The sequence below is a fragment of the Sus scrofa genome, chromosome 1 (assembly GCF_000003025.6).
Source record: "Sus scrofa isolate TJ Tabasco breed Duroc chromosome 1, Sscrofa11.1, whole genome shotgun sequence".
Classification (NCBI taxonomy): Eukaryota; Metazoa; Chordata; class Mammalia; order Artiodactyla; family Suidae; genus Sus; species Sus scrofa.
In genome coordinates, this window is record NC_010443.5 from 254,797,447 (window position 1) to 254,814,514 (window position 17,068).

Genomic DNA, 17,068 nt, shown 5'->3' on the forward strand with positions numbered 1-17,068 from the left:
AGGAGGGCCCTGAGCTGGAGATAGGCCAGCACAGAGATGCCACCTTTGGACTTGAGGTGAGATCAGAAACCCCGAGTGGCAAGTGCTCTGACGCGTGTGGGGGACTCCAGCCCTGGGGACCTCGGTGTGTTCCTGCAGTGCCGGGAGGATGGAGTTGTCCAGGGCGGCGCGTGGAGGGAGAAGCACAGGAAGAGTACCGGGCCGGCAGTATTGAGGCTGTGGAGAGAGGTCTGGAGTGATGGCTGGAGAAACACAAGGAGGGAGAAGACGCAAGGCCAGGGAAGCAGGAGCACAGCAACTGTGCGGAAAGAGTGGGAGGCAGGCCAGGAAGGGCAGAGGGCCGCCTGCCCGGCAGCTGGGGGGCAGCCAGGCGAAGGGTGCCCCTGGCTTTGGTTGGCCGGGGCTCAAGGTCCTTCTTTGCTGACCCAGTGGCTTGAGGAAAGCTGTTAACTGACTGGCCCCAGCTCGTGCAACGATTGATGGCTGAGCAGCCTCCGAAGGCCAGTCCCGGACTCCTGGAGCAGAGCTCCTCTGCCCACCAGTTTGTCTGGAAGTTGGGACAGGTGTCCACAGGTAGCCCCGGAGGCATGACATGATGGTGACAGAGGGTCAGTGCAGAGCCCTTGTGCAGAGCTGAGGGAGCACTTGCCTCAGCCCCGTCGCTGTGTGACTTCGGCCTGGGCTGGGCTGGGATCCGTCCTTGCAAGGCCAGCATAGAGGTCTCAGGTGCTTAGGCCAGCGGCTTCCTGGAGGTGCTCTGGGTTTTAACAAGGCAAACACCAACGTTACCAGTCAGCACCGTGTATTGGATCTTGACCGTGTGCTGGGCACCCTGCATGCACTTCAGGTAACCTGTCTCGTTTGATCCACACCAGAACCTAATGAGGTGCTGGAGAGACGGCACCCATTTCCAGATCGGGAAACTGAGGCTCAGGCACATTAAGAGACTGTCTGGGAAATGGGAGTGGGACCTGCCCCCTTGGGTCAGGCAGAGCGAGGGGAGCCTCTTGGGAGATTTCTGCTTTGCAGCGACCTCAGGTCTCCAAGGCCATAGGGTAGGTATATCAGGATGCTGAGGACTAGTAGCTGTTTTGATTGCTGGGTTTGCTCAGAAGCATGCCTTTCTTGGCTTTCCCTGGGACTGTCTGGTCCTTCCTGCTCCCTCCTATTCCCAGACTTGATCCCCTGCTTCTGTGACAGCGGATCCTCCATCAGCTTCTCCCGGGTCCATGCTTGCCCCACCCTCAGGGCCTCGCCCAGGTCTGGCCTGCAGCCCGCTCCCAGCCTGCCAGCAGATGTGCAGAGGCAGGAGGCGGACCCGCCAGCTACTTTCCCCTTCATTTCAAGGAGCAGCTCTGGGTCTGGTGAGGAGGCTTAGAGCTAGCAGGTGAGTCCTCCTGCGGCCACATGGAGCTGGGGCCTGAGGACTCAGGGCCTCATGGGCAGGCTTCCAGCTTGCTTCTGTGTAAACACATAAGGGGATGGAAGGGTTCCAGAAAATACAGAGGAATGAGAGTCGTCTTCTCCCATTCGAGCTTGCATAAAATGCCAAGGGGGAAAGCCCTGCCCTTCACCTTGACACTTGGCAGGTGAGCAGAGGTGGATCCAGGACAGGTCCGTTGGACTCTGAGCTTTGGCTCTGGGCTGCCCTGGATCTGTGACTTGGCCAGGACGGGGTTAAAGAGAGGCTCTTCCTGGATGAAATTCCTGACTTAACTGAGATGGGAAGAGAATGCTATGGCTCTGCAGGAATGGGTGTGATTCTGGAGAGAGGGTCCTTGCTGTTCGCCAGATCCTTTCTGAGTCTGGAAGTTAATGCTGTAGGGGGGGGATTGTGGGCTGACTTCCTCCAGGTGCTGCGCTGGCTCCTCCTTTTCTGCATGGTGATGGCTTCTAGAGACACCTCTGGGGCCGCTCATCCATTCATCTTGCCTCAATCAACAAACATTTATTGAGCACCTACTATGTTGATGGAGAAATTAGCCTAATAGGCAGGGCCTGCAGTGGAGGCAGGGAGCCCACCCTCCATCTGAATGGGTTGCTTTGGGGTCATTCCTGCCCTGTTTTTATTGAGCCCTTGCGAGCTTATGGCCCTGTGGGTTAAAGATCCCCCTGCCAGACTAAGGATGTGAGAGACTGTTGGAATGAGGAATCAAGAAGGGAAGACAGGAGTTCCCGTTGTTTCGCAGCAGTAATGAACCCAACTAGGATCCATGAGGACAGCTATAATCCATGAGGGTTCGATCCCTGGCCTTGCTCAGTGCGTTAAGGATCTGGTGTTGCCGTGAACTGTGGTGTAGGTTGCAGATGCAGCTCAGATCCTGAGTTGCTGTGGCTCTGGAGTAGGCCAGAAGCTGTAACTATGATTCGACCCCTAGCCTGGGAACCTCCATATGCAGCCCTAAAAAGCCAACAAAATAAAAAATGAAAAAAAAAAAAAAAAAGAAGGGGAGACAGAAGTTCCCACTGTGGCTCAGCAGCAATGAACCCAACTAGTAGCCTTAAGGATGCAGGTTCGATCCCTGGCCTCGCTCAGTGGGTTAAGGGTCCAGCGTTGCCATGAGCTGTGGTGTAGGTCTCAGATACGGCTCAGATCTGGCGTTGCTGTGGCTGTGGCGTAGGCCAGGAGCTGTAGCTCCGATTAGACCCCTAACCTGGGAGCTTCCATATGCTGAGGATGTGGCCCTAAAAAGACAAAAGAAGGGGCGGGGAGAGACAGGCAAGGGTGAGGAGCTTCATCCCTCTTGAGGTCACAGAGGAGCAGAGACCCAAAGAGTCAGTAACTTCCTGGGATCTCTTGAAGCAACTAGCAGTGGCGGGGCTCTATGTCAAGTCCTGGGGTTTGCCAGCCTGAAGACACTTGTCAGGGCTCCACAGCTGGCACAGGCCAGAGCCAGGCTTCAGTCCTCCTGCCTCCTCCAGAGCCCCAGGCTTTCCCCTTATACCAGGTACCCATACACCCCAGGTGGAAATCCATCAAGAAGAGGGTTTGTCAGCTCCTGCAGGGAGTCAATATCAAGGACTTGGAGAATGAAGCAGAGTGACAGAACCCTGGGTGGGTGGCATTAGCTGACCTTGGAGGCCCAGGGTTGAGTCACATGTCGAGCTGACCCTTTGTTGCTGTAGGAAAGCACAGTAGTTAAGAGCAGACGCTGGAGCTGGAGGGTCAAAGATCACGTCCCAGCTCCGTCACCTCCTAGTTCAGTGACAGTGAGCAAATTCTTTGAACTTTCTGTGCCTCAGTTTCCTCATCTGAAAAACGGGGTACTAAGAGTAGCTGCCCCCTCGGGCTGTCACGAGGTAGAACTGAGTTACTTAGAGCAGCGCTGGCTGCAGTGGGGCTTGGATGGGTAGCAAGCTGATCACACCATGAGAGGGGCTCCACGTGAGAGGTGCTGGGTGCTAGGAGACCCCACAGAATGTTGATTGATCTGGTGTGGGGGGGCGAGGCCTGCCTCCCTGGAGGATGGGAAGGTCAAATCCAGGTCTGAAGTGCAGCAGGTGAGGGGCCCAAGGGGTAGGAGGAGGCTGGGGAGGGCAGCAGGCCTGGCGGGTGTGCTGGGACTTTTGGGCTTTCTCCAGAGAGCAGCCTGAAGGCATGAGCAGGTGTTCAGCAGATGTGACACAATCAGATGAGGTTTTCAAAGGCCATGCAGACAGCTCGAGAAGCTTGGTTGGGGGCCAGCAGGGTGAGGGGTGGCCAGAGGGGAGGCCTGGAGCTGCCTTGAGGGGGATGCTGATGCTGGGCCAGGTGAAGTCTGATGGGACGCAGGGCCCAGGTGGACTGAGATGCTCTGGGCCCAGAGGCCGGCGGCCCCGGCTGCACTTGCGCTAGGCGGGCAATGAGGCACCTGGCCCCACTCTTTCTGGCAGCTGGCCGCCCCTTCCCTCCTCCGGCTCCCTCAGTTTGCAGAGAATTACCCAGGATTACTGTGGGCCCTCTGGTGCCCAGGGAGGATGGGTGGGCAAAAGGGGCCACGTTCAGTGACCCAAGTGACTGCTGGCAGAGTTGGTAGGCACTGAGATGGAGCCCTTACAGGGTTCTCTGGCCCCAGCCTACCTTTTCCCTTCCTCTGATGGCTGAGGCAGGACATACTCATGAAGGAAAATGTGGAAAAGTCTAGAAAGTACAAAGAAGAAAGCAGGCCTCTTGCAGTGGCCTTGCCTGGTGGAAGGCACTGATTGTGTTGTTTTTTCTTTTTAAATTTTTTATTATAGTTGATTTACAATGTTCTGTCAATTTCTGCTGGACAGCAAAGTGACCCAGTCATACACATATTCATACTTTTTTTTTTTTCTCACATTATCCTCCATCATGTTCCATCCCAAGTCACTAGATATGGTTCCCTGTGCTCTATGGCAGGATCTCATTGCTCATCCACTCCAAACGCAATAATTTGCATCTACTAACCCCAGACTCCCAGTCCATCCCACTCCCTCCCCCTCCCCCTTGGCAACCACAAGTCTGTTCATTATTGTTTTCAATTCACTTCAGTGCGTTGCATTGACCATCTATGAGGAGAATGCTTTTCTTACATCTATTTTCTGTTTGCATTTCACCATTTATGAATTTGTTTATTTTGGGGGTTGGGATGTTATCTTTTTTGCTCTTGATCTGTAAAAATCCTGTGTATTTATTTATTAAGGCTTATTAAGGCTTCATCTACCTTACAAATATTTTCAAGTTTATCGTTTGCCTATTAAGAGTATCACGATGCTTTTCACAAATGGGAGTGTTACCTTTTTTTTTTTTCTGGACTAACAATAATAGCTAACATTTATTAGGAATTTACAATATATCACATAGTTTGGAGAGGGCTGTGCTATATGTAAAATGTATGGCTCTTTAAAAAAATTTTTAATTAAAGTGTAGTTGATTTATAATGTTCTGTCAATTATTGCTGTACAACAAAGTGACCCAGTAATACATATATTTACATGCCTTTTCTCATATTATTTTCCATCATGTTCTATCACAAGTGATTGTTTATAGTTCCCTGTGCTATACAGCAAGATCAGGTTCTTTATTATTTATTTATTTATTTTTCTAGAGCTGCTCCTGCGGCATATGGAGGGTCCCAGGCTAGGGGTCTAATTGGAGCTACAGCTGCCGACCTACACCAGAGCCACAGCAACGTGGGACCCAAGCCGCATCTGCAACCTACACCACAGCTCACGGCAATGCCAGATCCTTAACCCACTGAGCAAGGCTAGGGATTGAATCCGCAACCTCTTGGTTCCTAGTCGGATTCGTTAACCACTGAGCCACGATGGGAACTCCAGGTTCTTTATTTTTATATTTAGACATTTCTTTCTCATACTAAGACCTGATAGGTATTCACTTATATTCCTCGTCATTTCATAATATCATTTGTACTCTTAAAAATTTAAACCATCTGACATAACTCTTCATGGGAGTGAGTATAGGGTATAAATTTATTTTTTCCCCATAGTTGACCATTTATTAAAGAACTTTTCCTCTACTGACTATTGTATGATAGACTGGGGTCTATTTCAGGACATTCAAATGTATTCCATTACTCTGTTTGTATATTCTTATGCTAGTAAAATACTATTTTATGACATTTATTATCTTTATACTGTGTGTCTCCTTCCTCCACTTTAAAACAATAATTCTGGCTATTTAATCTGTCAGATGAACTTTATACCCATCTTAATAATTTCCTTAAAAAAATATTCTCTTGAGGTTTTTCTTGAAATTGTATTGTTTTTATTAATTTGTGAAGAATTATCATCTTTATAAAAATGTTAACTTTTCCTATCTAAAATTATGACATGACATGCCTCCCCATTTGGTTGAGTTTTTTAAATGTCTCATAATAAACTTCTATAGTTTTTTGGGGGGGGCATAAACCCTGTACATTTCTTACTAAGTTTGTCTTTAGAAGTTGTATATTTTTGTTGCTGTTATGAATGGAATATTTTTCCCATTATATTTTCTAGCTGGCGCTCAGCTATTGAGAAGAACTATTGACTTTGTATATTTGTTCTTTTTGTGTTTATTTTATAACCATGCCCTTTACTGAATTGTTTTATTAGTTCTAACAGTATTTTAGTTAGTTCTCTTGGATTTTCCAGACAGGCACTCATATTGTCTTTGAAAAAGGACATATTTTTGTCTCTTTTTCCCCAAAGGTTAGTAGTCTTATTTGTTTTTCCTGCCTTATTGCCTTGGCCAGAATTTCTAAACACATGAAATAGTAGTAGTGATGGTGAGAGGCTTATTGAGTCTTCAAAGGACCTTCCAGGGTTGGGGCCAGATCTGACCCAATCCCAGCCCTGGAGTTGTCTCTTGAGGCTCCATTCATTCATTTTCTCACTTGAGAAATATTTTTATGATGCTTCCTCTGGGCCAGGCCCTGTGAGAAGTGCTCAGGATCTTGTGTCTTGCAAGAGCTGACCTGCATGGGGACTTTCTGGCCTAGAATTTTCCGGTCCTTTGTGATTTGTTCCTTCTTTGTCTCAGGGCCTCTCGAGGCCTCATTCACCTAAAGCCTTCTATTCTCTCCATCTCCCAACCCCACCAGCAGGAAAGGAGCTCCTAGTTTTCATTCCTGCTGTATTTGTAGCGTTTATGGTTTAGCATCTACCTTCCCAAGCATCTTCCACAAGGCTCTGTTAACTAGTCCAGGCAGAGGCTACTGTCCCCTACACAGAGAGGGAAAGGCGCTTGTCCGAGGCCACACAGGCTCATTGGCTGGAGAACCCAGGTTCTCTTCTTCACCATACTGTAAACAATTCAGGCTCATTGGCTGGAGCACCCAGGTTCTCTTCTTCACCATAGTGTAAAAAATTCACTAGACTGTATTATTCCTTATAGCCCTAAGTGGGGAATTTTCAGGAATCTGACTAGGAAGCCAGATAGTCTTCTCCATCCCAGAAATCACCGCCTCACCTGACCAAGGGTGTCTTGAGCATCCCTGGAGCCCAAACTTCATCAGGGCCCCTCCTTGTCCTCCTCCAGCCTTCGGTTGGCTGTAACTTCCTTCCAGGATTTAACCCTCAGTCTGGATCGAGTTCTCCCCGACTTCCTCCTATACTCCACTTATCCACAGATCATAGCTTTCCATCTGCAGTGTATTGAAAGACAAAGCTCTGAGGCTCTAGAAGCAGACTTCCAGAGTCTAGATCCCACTTAGGAATTGTATGACCTTGAACAAATAACCAGCCCTCTCTGTGCCTTAGTGTCCTGGTCTGTGACGTGAGCAGAGTGGTTATTGCTGTCTCACAGATGTGTGTGTCAAGGGCTTAGAAGAACACTAAGTAAATGCCCATGCTGATTCTCATTACCGGTCTCTGGTGTCTCCCTGAGAGGTCCCTGCAGGCAGGAGCTGTGTCTTGATCCCCACCGTGGTGTTCCCTGTGTGCGCTGGGAGACGTGGCTCGAGGTAGACGTTCAATAACTACTCGTATGTGTTGATGCGGTTCTCTGGCAGGGATTACATCCCACGCCCTGTGCTGGCTGCTGAGCATGCAGAGGGAAGTCCATATTGACTAAAATGCCCCGGATACGGATTCAGGCAAAGGAGAAGGTCCAGCATCCCTTTGGGTCTCAGTTTCCCCTTTGGTAAAATGACAGAACAGCATGGATGACGGCCCATTCCTGAAAGCGTTTTATAAGCCCAGCTCCCCTATTGGCTGCGGACCGAGGTGGGCAAGGGCGGGGTAGGGAAAAGCTGCTGTCCTTTTTTGGCCATTGGAATCCTGGGTAGCCCTGGACCTGGCCTCGCACATGGACATAAAAGGCATTGGAGCCGGGCTTGGGAACAGCCGAGGGTGGGAGAGTGTCAGGGAAGGGCCGCCGCGGTCCGAGGTGGTAGATCCCAGAGGTGGGGCCTGCAGAAGTGACCAGAAGGGGCCCAGGTGGACAGAGAGTTGGGGTCCTAGCAAGGAGGGGCTGGCCTGCAGCCGGGGGCACTGGAGGGTGTGTGGCAGAAGCATTCAGGCTCCCAGTCCATAAAGGGCTCTGGAGTCGAGACCGAGGACCCCGTCAGACCTAGTGAAACCTTGCCTCTTCCCTGCGCGCCACCCTAGGCTGTGACTCAGCCTCCCTGAACCCCGTCTTGGTCCCGCACTGCAGCACGTGGGTGTCAAAGGACTAGCGAGGTGCTGCATTGAGCGGGCCTGGCACAGTGTCGGACGCCAGAGAGGCGGGCAGTGAAAGCCACCCTCCCTCCTAAAGGCTGGGTCTGGTTTGGAGCGCAGTGATGGCTTGTGGGGAGTGACTGAGTCGGGATTGGAAAGGTCTGAGTCTCGAGGAAGAAAAGAACCAAGGGAACTAATTAAAGTTGCCCAACCACCCTTCCCACGCGTCCCATCCATTAGCTCGCTGGCTTCTTGCCAAGAAGCCTGGATGCCAGTGGGTGTGTGTGTGTGTGTGTGTGTGTGTGTGTGTGTGTTATCCTGTGCATATGTGTGTGCCCACAGCTGTGTGCATGTGTGGGTGCTGTGCAGACTGCATTTTATTTTTTATTTTTTTCAAAAATTTCTGTTGAAGTCTTGTTGATTTACAATGGTTTTTTTTTGTTTTGTTTTTTGTGGGTTTTTTTTCTTTTTGTTTTTGGTTTTTTTTGCATTTTTTTTTTTCTAGGGCCACACCCGTGGCATATGGAGATGCCCAGGCTAGGGGTCTAATCAGAGCAGCAGCCTCCAGCCTACACCACAGCCACAGCAACGTGAGATCCGAGCCGTGTCTGCAACCTATACCACAGCTCACGGCAATGCCAGATCCTTAACCCACTGAGCGAGGCCAGGGATCGAACCCGTAACCTCATGGTTCCTAGTCAAATTCGTTAACCACTGAGCCACGACGGGAACTCCTAATTTACAATGTTATGTTAGTTTCGGGTGTACAGCAAAATGATTCACTTATACATAAAAATGTATATGTATAGCTGTGTGTATAGGTACATATATATTCTTTTTCAGATTCTTTCCCTTAGAGTTTATTTGCAAGATCCTGAGTGTAGGTCCCTGTGCCATACGCTAGGATCTTGGCGGTTATCTATTTCATACACAGTAGCGTGTATATGTTAATTCCAATCTCCTAATTCATCCCCCTTCTCTTCCCCCTTTGGTTTTCTATGTCTGCGAGTCTATTTCTGTTTTTTAGATATGTTCGTTTGTATCATTTTTTTAGATCCGACATGTAAGTGCTCTCGTAGGAGTCTTGTCTCTGCCTGTCTGACTTATTTCACTTAGTATGATCATCTCCAGGTCCAGGTTGAACGGTGAGGGAACAGAACCTCAGAGAAGTGAAGGCATTTGCCTGAGGTCCTACTGTGAGTCTTCGGCTTCCCTGCAGGACTTCTGACTCAGGACCCAGATTGGGGAGGGAGCTTGGGAGTGACAGTCAGGGACAGGGATCAGGGACACCTGGAAGGTGACCTCAGGCAGGGGCGAGGGGGCTGACTTTCCCAAGGACTGTCTCCTGAGTAATTTAATCAGGTTGGGCCAGACCAGCCCACAGCCAGGAGCCGTCTTCCGAGGAAGAGATGCAGCCAGTGGGCCCTTCCTGAGCATGTGCTCTTAGGAGCCAGGATCCTTGTCATGGGGACGCTCCTGTACGACAGGCACAAAGAATATTTGTCTCTGGGTGACCCACCGCTTATCGTCTTCTCCCCACTTCACTGCCTGTTCTACGTTGCCGGGTCCTGGGACATCCCAGAACACAGAGCTGGCAGTCACAAATTCAGGGTCCTATTCTTAGCTCCGCCAGTGCCTCTACTTGGGGTCCTGCACAGTCCCTTTCTTTCATCCAGCCTCAGTTTTCCCAGATAATAACAGTTCCTTTGCCCACTTCCTCGGGCTATTCTGGGAACCTAGTCAGGTCAGGGATGTTGCACACTGTGAAGGGCTGTCCACAGATTAAGTGGCTGTCAGTGCACTGGCCCTAGGTAATTAGAGATGGCAAAGTGAGCATCAGGGGACAGAACAATCAGAAGAATTGGCGTTCCCGTCATGGCTCAGTGGTCACAAACCCAACGAGTATCCCTGAGGACGTGGGTTCGATCCCTGGCCTCCCTCAGTGGGTTAAGGATCTGGCATTGCCATGAGCTGTGGTGTAGGTCACAGATGCAGCTCAGATCTGGTGTTGCTGGGGCTGTGGTGTAGGCCCCATAACTTGGGAGTTGACCCCTAGCCTGGGAACCTCCATATGCCGGTGGTGCAGCCCTAAAACGACAAAAAAAAGGAAGGAAAGAAAGAAAGAATCAAGCTTGCCTCTAAGGCATCTCCCAAAAGGTCCCTGAGAGCCCCAGGGGAGCACATCACAGGTCCGGTGGGCCCAGGGGTCTTCGGGTGGACTGGGGAGGATAACGCCAAGCAGAATCTCGAGAATGTTTATGGATTCGGCTGCTGATGATTGCAGAGTGGTCTTCTGGTTGGGGGTGACTGCCTGAGCAGGGACCTAGCAGCAGGAACATGCAAGGCCTGGCTAAAGAGGGATTGTGGACTGGGGGTGGGGCAGAGGGGCCAGGTCTGTGGGTCAGGCTGGTGGAAGGAGAGCAAAGTCTGGACAGGATGGCTGGGACCACATGATGGGAGACTTGGGCCACTCAGGAAGGAGGTTGGGCTTTGTCAGCAGGCATGATGCTGGGGAGCCATGGAAGGTGCTGGAGCAGGGGAGTCATGGGATTGGAGCAGAGCCTGTGGAGGAGTGTGAGCAGGGTGGGGGGATATCTGAGTGGGGGACAGGGGTGTGAGCAGAGCTGGCGGGGAGACATCCTCTTTAGATGACTCGGCGGCCAAAGCGGAATTGTTTTTGTTTCAGGGACAGAAAGGGGACCCGGGGCTCTCACCAGGAAAGGCCCACGATGGGGCAAAGGTAGGTTCCCAGGGACCCCAGCGCTCAGGGAAGCGGGGGAGTGGACAGTAGGGGAACCGCTGGGCTCTGGGCAGGCCCTCCTGACAAAGGCCGCCACGGACCAAGGCAGGAGGACGTAGGAAGTAGAAAAGGGTGATCTGTTTGGCCTCGAAGCCCTTCAGCTCACCCTACACCAAAGCCGTTCTCTGCTGCTTTCTTCCAACGTGCAGCTGGTAACACGGACACGAGATGTTGCCTGTGGACATACTCTGGGTGACAGACTTGTGTCCCCTTGCCTTATGCTCTGAGTGGTTTTCTATAGGACCTGCTAGGGGACCCTCGGCATCCAGAAGCTTCCTGGGAGCACGTGCCCAGGAAGCTTCCAGCAGACATTCAAAGTCTCCCCTGAGATTGTTGATGCGACCAGGCAGGTCTGTGGATTTCCAGGACGTGGGCAGGGAGCGGGCCGGAGAGTCAGGGCTCCCTAACCCCGAAGGGCTAAGCCCAGGAGGTTCTCCCCTGGAAGAGAGAACACTTAGGCCAAAGGCCCTGAAGCGTCCACCTTGTAGAGTAAGCAAGGCGTCGGTTCAGGGGAACCCAGGACTCGGAGTAAGGTCGTCCAGTGTCCCAGACCTCTGTACCCTGGAAAGAATCTTCAAGTTGGTCTGGTTTCCTTCTGGACGCCACCCAAGAGCCCGCCCGACAGGCAGAGCCCGGCTTCCCAGCCCAGCCTCCTGTGCTTGGGTACTTAGAGGCGGCAGCTCCTGTTGACTTCCCCAAGACAGAGGGGGCTCATTCCCTCGCATTTATTTTTTATTTTTTGCTTTTTAGGGCCGCCCCCGCGGCATATGGAGGTTCCCAGGCCAGGGGTCCAATTGGAGCTGTAGCCGCCGGCCTATGCCACAGCCACGGCAATGCAGGATACCAGCCACGTCTGCGACCTACACCACAGCTCACGGCAACGCCGGGCTCTTAACCCACTGATCAAAGCCAGGGATCGAACCTGCATCCTCATGGATCCTAGTTGGGTTCATTAGCTGCTGAGCCACAACAGGAACTCCATTCCTTCACATTTTCATGAGACGTTTTCTCACTCTGCAGACTTTTACTGGGTGTAAACATCCACATACATTCCAATCTGAGCCTCATCGGAAGCTTCTAAGCCGGGCAGATGGGCCATGTTTGCCGATGAGAAAACAGAGGCCCCAGGGGCGTGCGCCTGCTGGAGGCCATGCAGCCGGTCAGGTGCCGAGCGGGCTTTGTGCCAGGCCTGGTGATGACCAGAGGCCCGGCTTTTCTCTTGCTCCTGTGTTGTTTGCTCTGGGGTCTCATGGCAAAGGCAGAAATGCCCCCTACTGGGGGGCCACCATGCCCAGCAAGGGTGAGCAAGGGGCAGAGGGCAGGCACCAGGAAGGCAGGGAGAGATTAGTCATTGGAAAGGGTTGCAAGTCCTCCGGGGCAGGGGTTTTCAAACATGATTTTGGCAGCAGAACGCATCCCTCAGATGGTCCAATATGGAAAACAGATCAAATGGAGCGGCTGGGTTCAGTGAGGGTGGGGCTGGTACCTGGCCCACTCAGCTGCCCTCACCCGGCTCAGAGACCCCGAGTCTCCCCTGAGAGGCCTCTGGGCCTCCGTGGATCCTGCTTGCTAACAACTGGCCGTGGGAGGTCACACTTATTTGAACGCGTGTCTGCTCCCATTCCCCTACCTCACCCGCTTGTCTATTTTTCAGGGCGACGTGGGCTTGCCTGGCCTCTTGGGGAATCCAGGACCTCTTGGACGAAAGGTACACTTTGGTGTTGATGCTTTGCCCTGCCCGGTGGCCTTCCAAGCAAGCGGGCTCTCGAGCGCAGTGTGCTGCTCGCTTGCCCGCCTGCCTGTCCCCAGCCCCAGCCTCGGGCACCGGGGACGTTGGCTGGAGGGGAGAGAGGTTTCTAAGGGTCTGTGCTTGCCTGAGGACGGGAAGCACCTTGGCTTGGAGGTGGTTCCCCCGACGATGGTTAATGAGATGTGACAAGAAGTGACCCTGGTTTGCTGTCCTTCTTCTTGGGTCCGGCTGCTGCGGGGAGGCCCTCCTGGGGGTGCTCATGGTGGTTGAAGGAATATTGCCAGAGCCAGGAGGGCCCCCGCTGGCCCAGCTCCACCTCCCACGGGCTGCATGGCCTGGAGTCTATGCATCTCAGAGCCTCAACCTCCTCTTACCTGGAATGACCATGACCCGCCCCCTCCCCCACTCCCCGAGACCCCCTGGAGCAAGGCCTGGAGCATGGAAGTTGAGGGTGTGGGCTTTGGGGTCAATTGAATCTGGACTCTACTCCCAGCTCCACCTTTTGCTGTGTGACCTGGGGCAAGTCAATAACCTCTCTGGTCTATTATCATCCCTCCCTGATAGACTGCAGAGAAATCCTCCACAGAGACAATGCATTCTCCTTACATCCTGAGCTATTGTTGTTCCACCCCCACCCCCAGCCCTGTTTCACTCAGGCTGGGGGAGTCACCTCTCTAATCATTGCCTTTGGGGAAAAGTCCACTGTTTTCCTAGATGGTGGGACTCTGGCTTTCAGTACCCCTGGATTCCTCTCCAGCTTCTCAGCCAGGGTATCTCATCCCTTAGACTCCACTCTGCTCAAGGGCCCTAAGGCCACTTCAGCTGAATTATTTTCAGCCCCAAGTCCAGCCTCACCAATCAGGACATGGAAATCTGCTTTGTCACTCTTCCCACAAAGCCTGGCCCCAGCCTGCGCATAGTAGGTGTTCCAGAAACAGGGAGGGCAGTGCGGGCCCAGGGTCAGTTGCCTTTTGTGGGAAAATCCCTCATTGCTGATGGGTTTTCTGGTAGATACATGAATCTAGGGCCACGTCCTAAGCTTCCACCCTGGCTCCCAGCTGTGGCCCCAGCTGCCCTCTCTCTCAGCCATCTGGTTCTCATCTGCACAGCTGTGGCATCTCCTGGCTCAAGCCTGTCCATTCTCTGAGGGTCTCCGTGGCACAGGGACCTTGAAGCATCACCTCCCACCCTGTCCCCTTCTCTTCCACCCTCCGCTGCTAGAGCCGGCTGCACTGCAGCTCTGAAGGGGCCAGACCCAGACAAGAGTGTGTGGCTGTCTGTGCGCGGGGGGACCGTGGTCTTTTCTGGCCCAGAGAGCACAGAAGGCCTCCCTCTCCCCACCCACTTCCCCTCTGGGCTCCAGCACGTTCTGATGGATGAGGTGTGAATGGAAAAGTCTCCTTCCAGTCCTGGCTCGTAAAGCAGCCGGTGGTGGTCTCACTCTGCACGGGGGTAGGAGTCTAGCAGCGGAGGCGGGAGATGGAAAAACAGACTGGATCGGTTCCTGCCTGGAGTTCCAGGCCTTGCTGCTCTCGGCAGATGTCCGAGGAGGCCCAGAGCCCCCACAGCCCAGGGGAACCAGCTCACCTGAGCAGGGCGAAGCATCTTTTCCAAATTTAAGGAAGAGCCTCCTTGCGGTAGGAAAACTATTTGGCAAAGGCATTTATAGCCAGTGCCTCTGGCCCCAGCCTAGGCAAAACATGGAGGCGTTTGTTCTGTGGCAGGCTGGGGTCACCTGCTTGCAGAGGGTGGTGGCCAGCGCGTGGGGGAGCCCAGGTCCCAAGACAGGGCCCCCTGACCAGTGGCGAGGGTCAGGGAGGAGGACCAATGGGGGGGGGGCAGCTGTGCCTGCAGCCCCTACTGTATGTCAGCAGTCTCTCCTCCCACGAGCATCTTTGGTGACAACAGTAGCCGCTTTGCCCTGATCCTGTTGGGAGGTTTTTCTGCCTCATCTCGACTGGGGAGCCTTGAGGGAGAAGGGACATCAGGGGGTGAGAGGTGAGGTCAGCGTCCCCTTTGTTCATCGGCACATTGAATTTTGATGTCACCTCAGAGGGACGCCTGTACTCCTATTCATTCCCTTATTCATTCATCCTGTTTCACGGGATGGATTGAAGGCCCATTGTGTGCCAGGCCCTGTGCAAGCCTCTGAGCAGAATAAATAGACAGGAATCCCCCGTTTCCTCAGTGCTTGCAGTCTGGTGGGGGAAAGGAGACGATAAAAGCAGTGGCAAACACAAGGTGTGTGTTGGAAGAAAAGAACCACGGAGAAAAATAGGCAGAGGAAAGGGAGGGTTGGTGGGGAGGTTCCCAGATGGACTAGCATGACAAAAAGACGCACTGTCCCTCGTCATGCTACTAACTCACAGTGGCCTCCAGCAGTTAGGCAGTATTATGCCTATTTTACAGCTGAGGAGACTGAGGCCCGGACACTCATTCATTCATTCTTTCTTCTGGTCATTCTGCAAAGATGCATCTAGGTACCAGGCCTTGTGCAGATGCTGGTGTTAAATGCTAGTGAGATGACCAGGGGCTCCTGGAGAGGGAAGTCTGTAGCCCTTGTTCCCAGCCCCACTGTGCATGAGAACCCGTTGGGGAGCTTTGCCCCGCCCCCAACAGGGGTTCTGGTTCCGTTGGTCCAAATGGGACTCGGGCACTAGATTCTCCTGTGCAGTCAAGGTTGAGAGCCGCTGGGTTAATGGAAATAGGCTCTGGGGGTCACTAACTAATAAAGTTGGGACTTGAACTCAGGTCTTCTGACCCTCAGGCCGTTTCCCTCTCTAGAACACTGATTGAAATAGCTTCTTAAATAAGAACGGGCCCATCAAGTAAAAAGGACCCTCCCCACCTGAAAAGACTCCTTTCTCTGCATCTGCCTGCGAAGCTTGCTGAGGGGCTTTGCTGAGCTCCTTTCCCAGGGCAGGGCAGGCACACAGACCAGGTCAGACATGCCTGGGTGGATTCCCAGCTCTGTCCCTCTCCTGCTGTGTGAGTGGTTGGGAGGGTTAAATAAGATGCTATATACTCAGCCCTCAGCACAGGGTTGGCATGTGGTGGCTGCTGCATGTGTATTTGTTGAATGAATGAGTGATCGTGATGATGGTGACGAAGCAGAGCTGAAGAAAGTCTTGCCCACGTGATTCCATCAGTCACCCTGCTTAGTTACTGATAAACCATCTCCCATTCTCCATTAACCCAGAAGGCTGCCAGGACGCTATTTGCGCTTGGGAGGTGCTATCCTAGTCTAACCCTTCTGCTTTCTCTCCTAGAGAGCAGTGCTTCTCAATTGCCCCCAGGAACAGTTAACAGTGTCTGGAGACATTTTTGTCCTTTTTTTTTTTTTTTTTTTTTTTTTTTTTTTTTTTTTTTAGGGCTGCATCTGTAGCATATGGAAGTTCCCAGGCTAAAGGTCCAATCAGAGCTGTAGCCGCTGGCCACAGCCACAGCCACAGCCACACCAGATCCGAGCCGCTTCTGTGACCTACACCACAGCTTATGGCAATGCCAGATCCTTAACCCACTGAGTGAGGCCAGGGATTGAACCTGCATCCTCATGCATGCTAATCAGATTTGTTTCCTCTGAGCCACGACAAGAACTCTTGGAGACATTTTTGGTTATCACAACGGGAGGGGGCGCTACTAGCTTCTCAAGGGGAGAAACCAGGGGTGCTGTTACAGATCCTGCAGTGCACGAGACAGGCACCCCACCTACAGCAAAGATTCATCCAGCCCAAGGTGTCAGCAGTGCCAAGGCGGAGAAACTCTGCTGTATAGACACCCTCCCTCCAGCCAGTCCCGTGTGTCCTGCGCCTTCCTGCCCCCCTGCATTTGCTTCTGCTGGGCCCCACCTGGCCTGCTCTCTCTCCCATCCTCATCTTCCTGTATCTGTCCCTTGATTCTGTTCTCAAATGCCATCTTCTCCAAGAGCATCTCCCCAGTACCTCCCTGCAGAATTCAGACCTCTCTTCTTGGCACACCAGCCCATTTTCGCAACCTCTTTGGGACTCTGCACTTTCTGGCTGGTGGGCAACTCGCTGGGGTCCTTGGCACATGCGTCAGACTGGAGCAAGTACACAGAGGGCCTCTTCCTCTTTGTCGCCTCAGGGGAGCTTAGCATAACGCCAGATACAGACGCTGCTGCGTCCGTCCTGCCCCTCCTTCTCTCCCCGCTGACGGCCGACACCGATAAGTGCTCTTTCTTGCCAGGCCTGGTGCAGCCTCAGAATCTTTCTTAACACGCTGTCCCTGGGCGACGTGACGAATGGAATGACATTGGTACTCAAGTTGAAACTCCCTCTTGCTCCCTCCTGCAGCCCTCCCCTTGCCCGTGAGCCCTCCCTATGCCACCTGAGGTGGCCACTGTCGGAGAATCTGTACCAAAATGAGAGGGCGGGGGAGCATCTGGGGATGTT

At 52.6% G+C, this 17,068-nt stretch overlaps 1 protein-coding gene across 5 annotated transcripts in view; it reads left to right on the forward strand.

The window, feature by feature from the left end:
- Positions 1–17,068, forward strand: part of COL27A1 (collagen type XXVII alpha 1 chain) — a 156,318-nt gene that overhangs the window by 28,871 nt on the left and 110,379 nt on the right. For 4 of the 5 annotated variants that reach the window (XR_002337368.1, XR_001306592.2, XM_021067868.1 and 1 more), the window contains exons 6-7: positions 10,793–10,846; positions 12,561–12,614. Coding sequence is in view for 3 of the 5 variants with exons in the window: in XM_021067868.1 (XP_020923527.1) it covers positions 10,793–10,846; positions 12,561–12,614 (108 nt within the window). In the remaining 2 variants the exon portion in view is untranslated. The remainder of the gene's footprint in view (positions 1–10,792; positions 10,847–12,560; positions 12,615–17,068) is intronic. The other variant, XM_021067871.1, reaches the window with a different exon arrangement.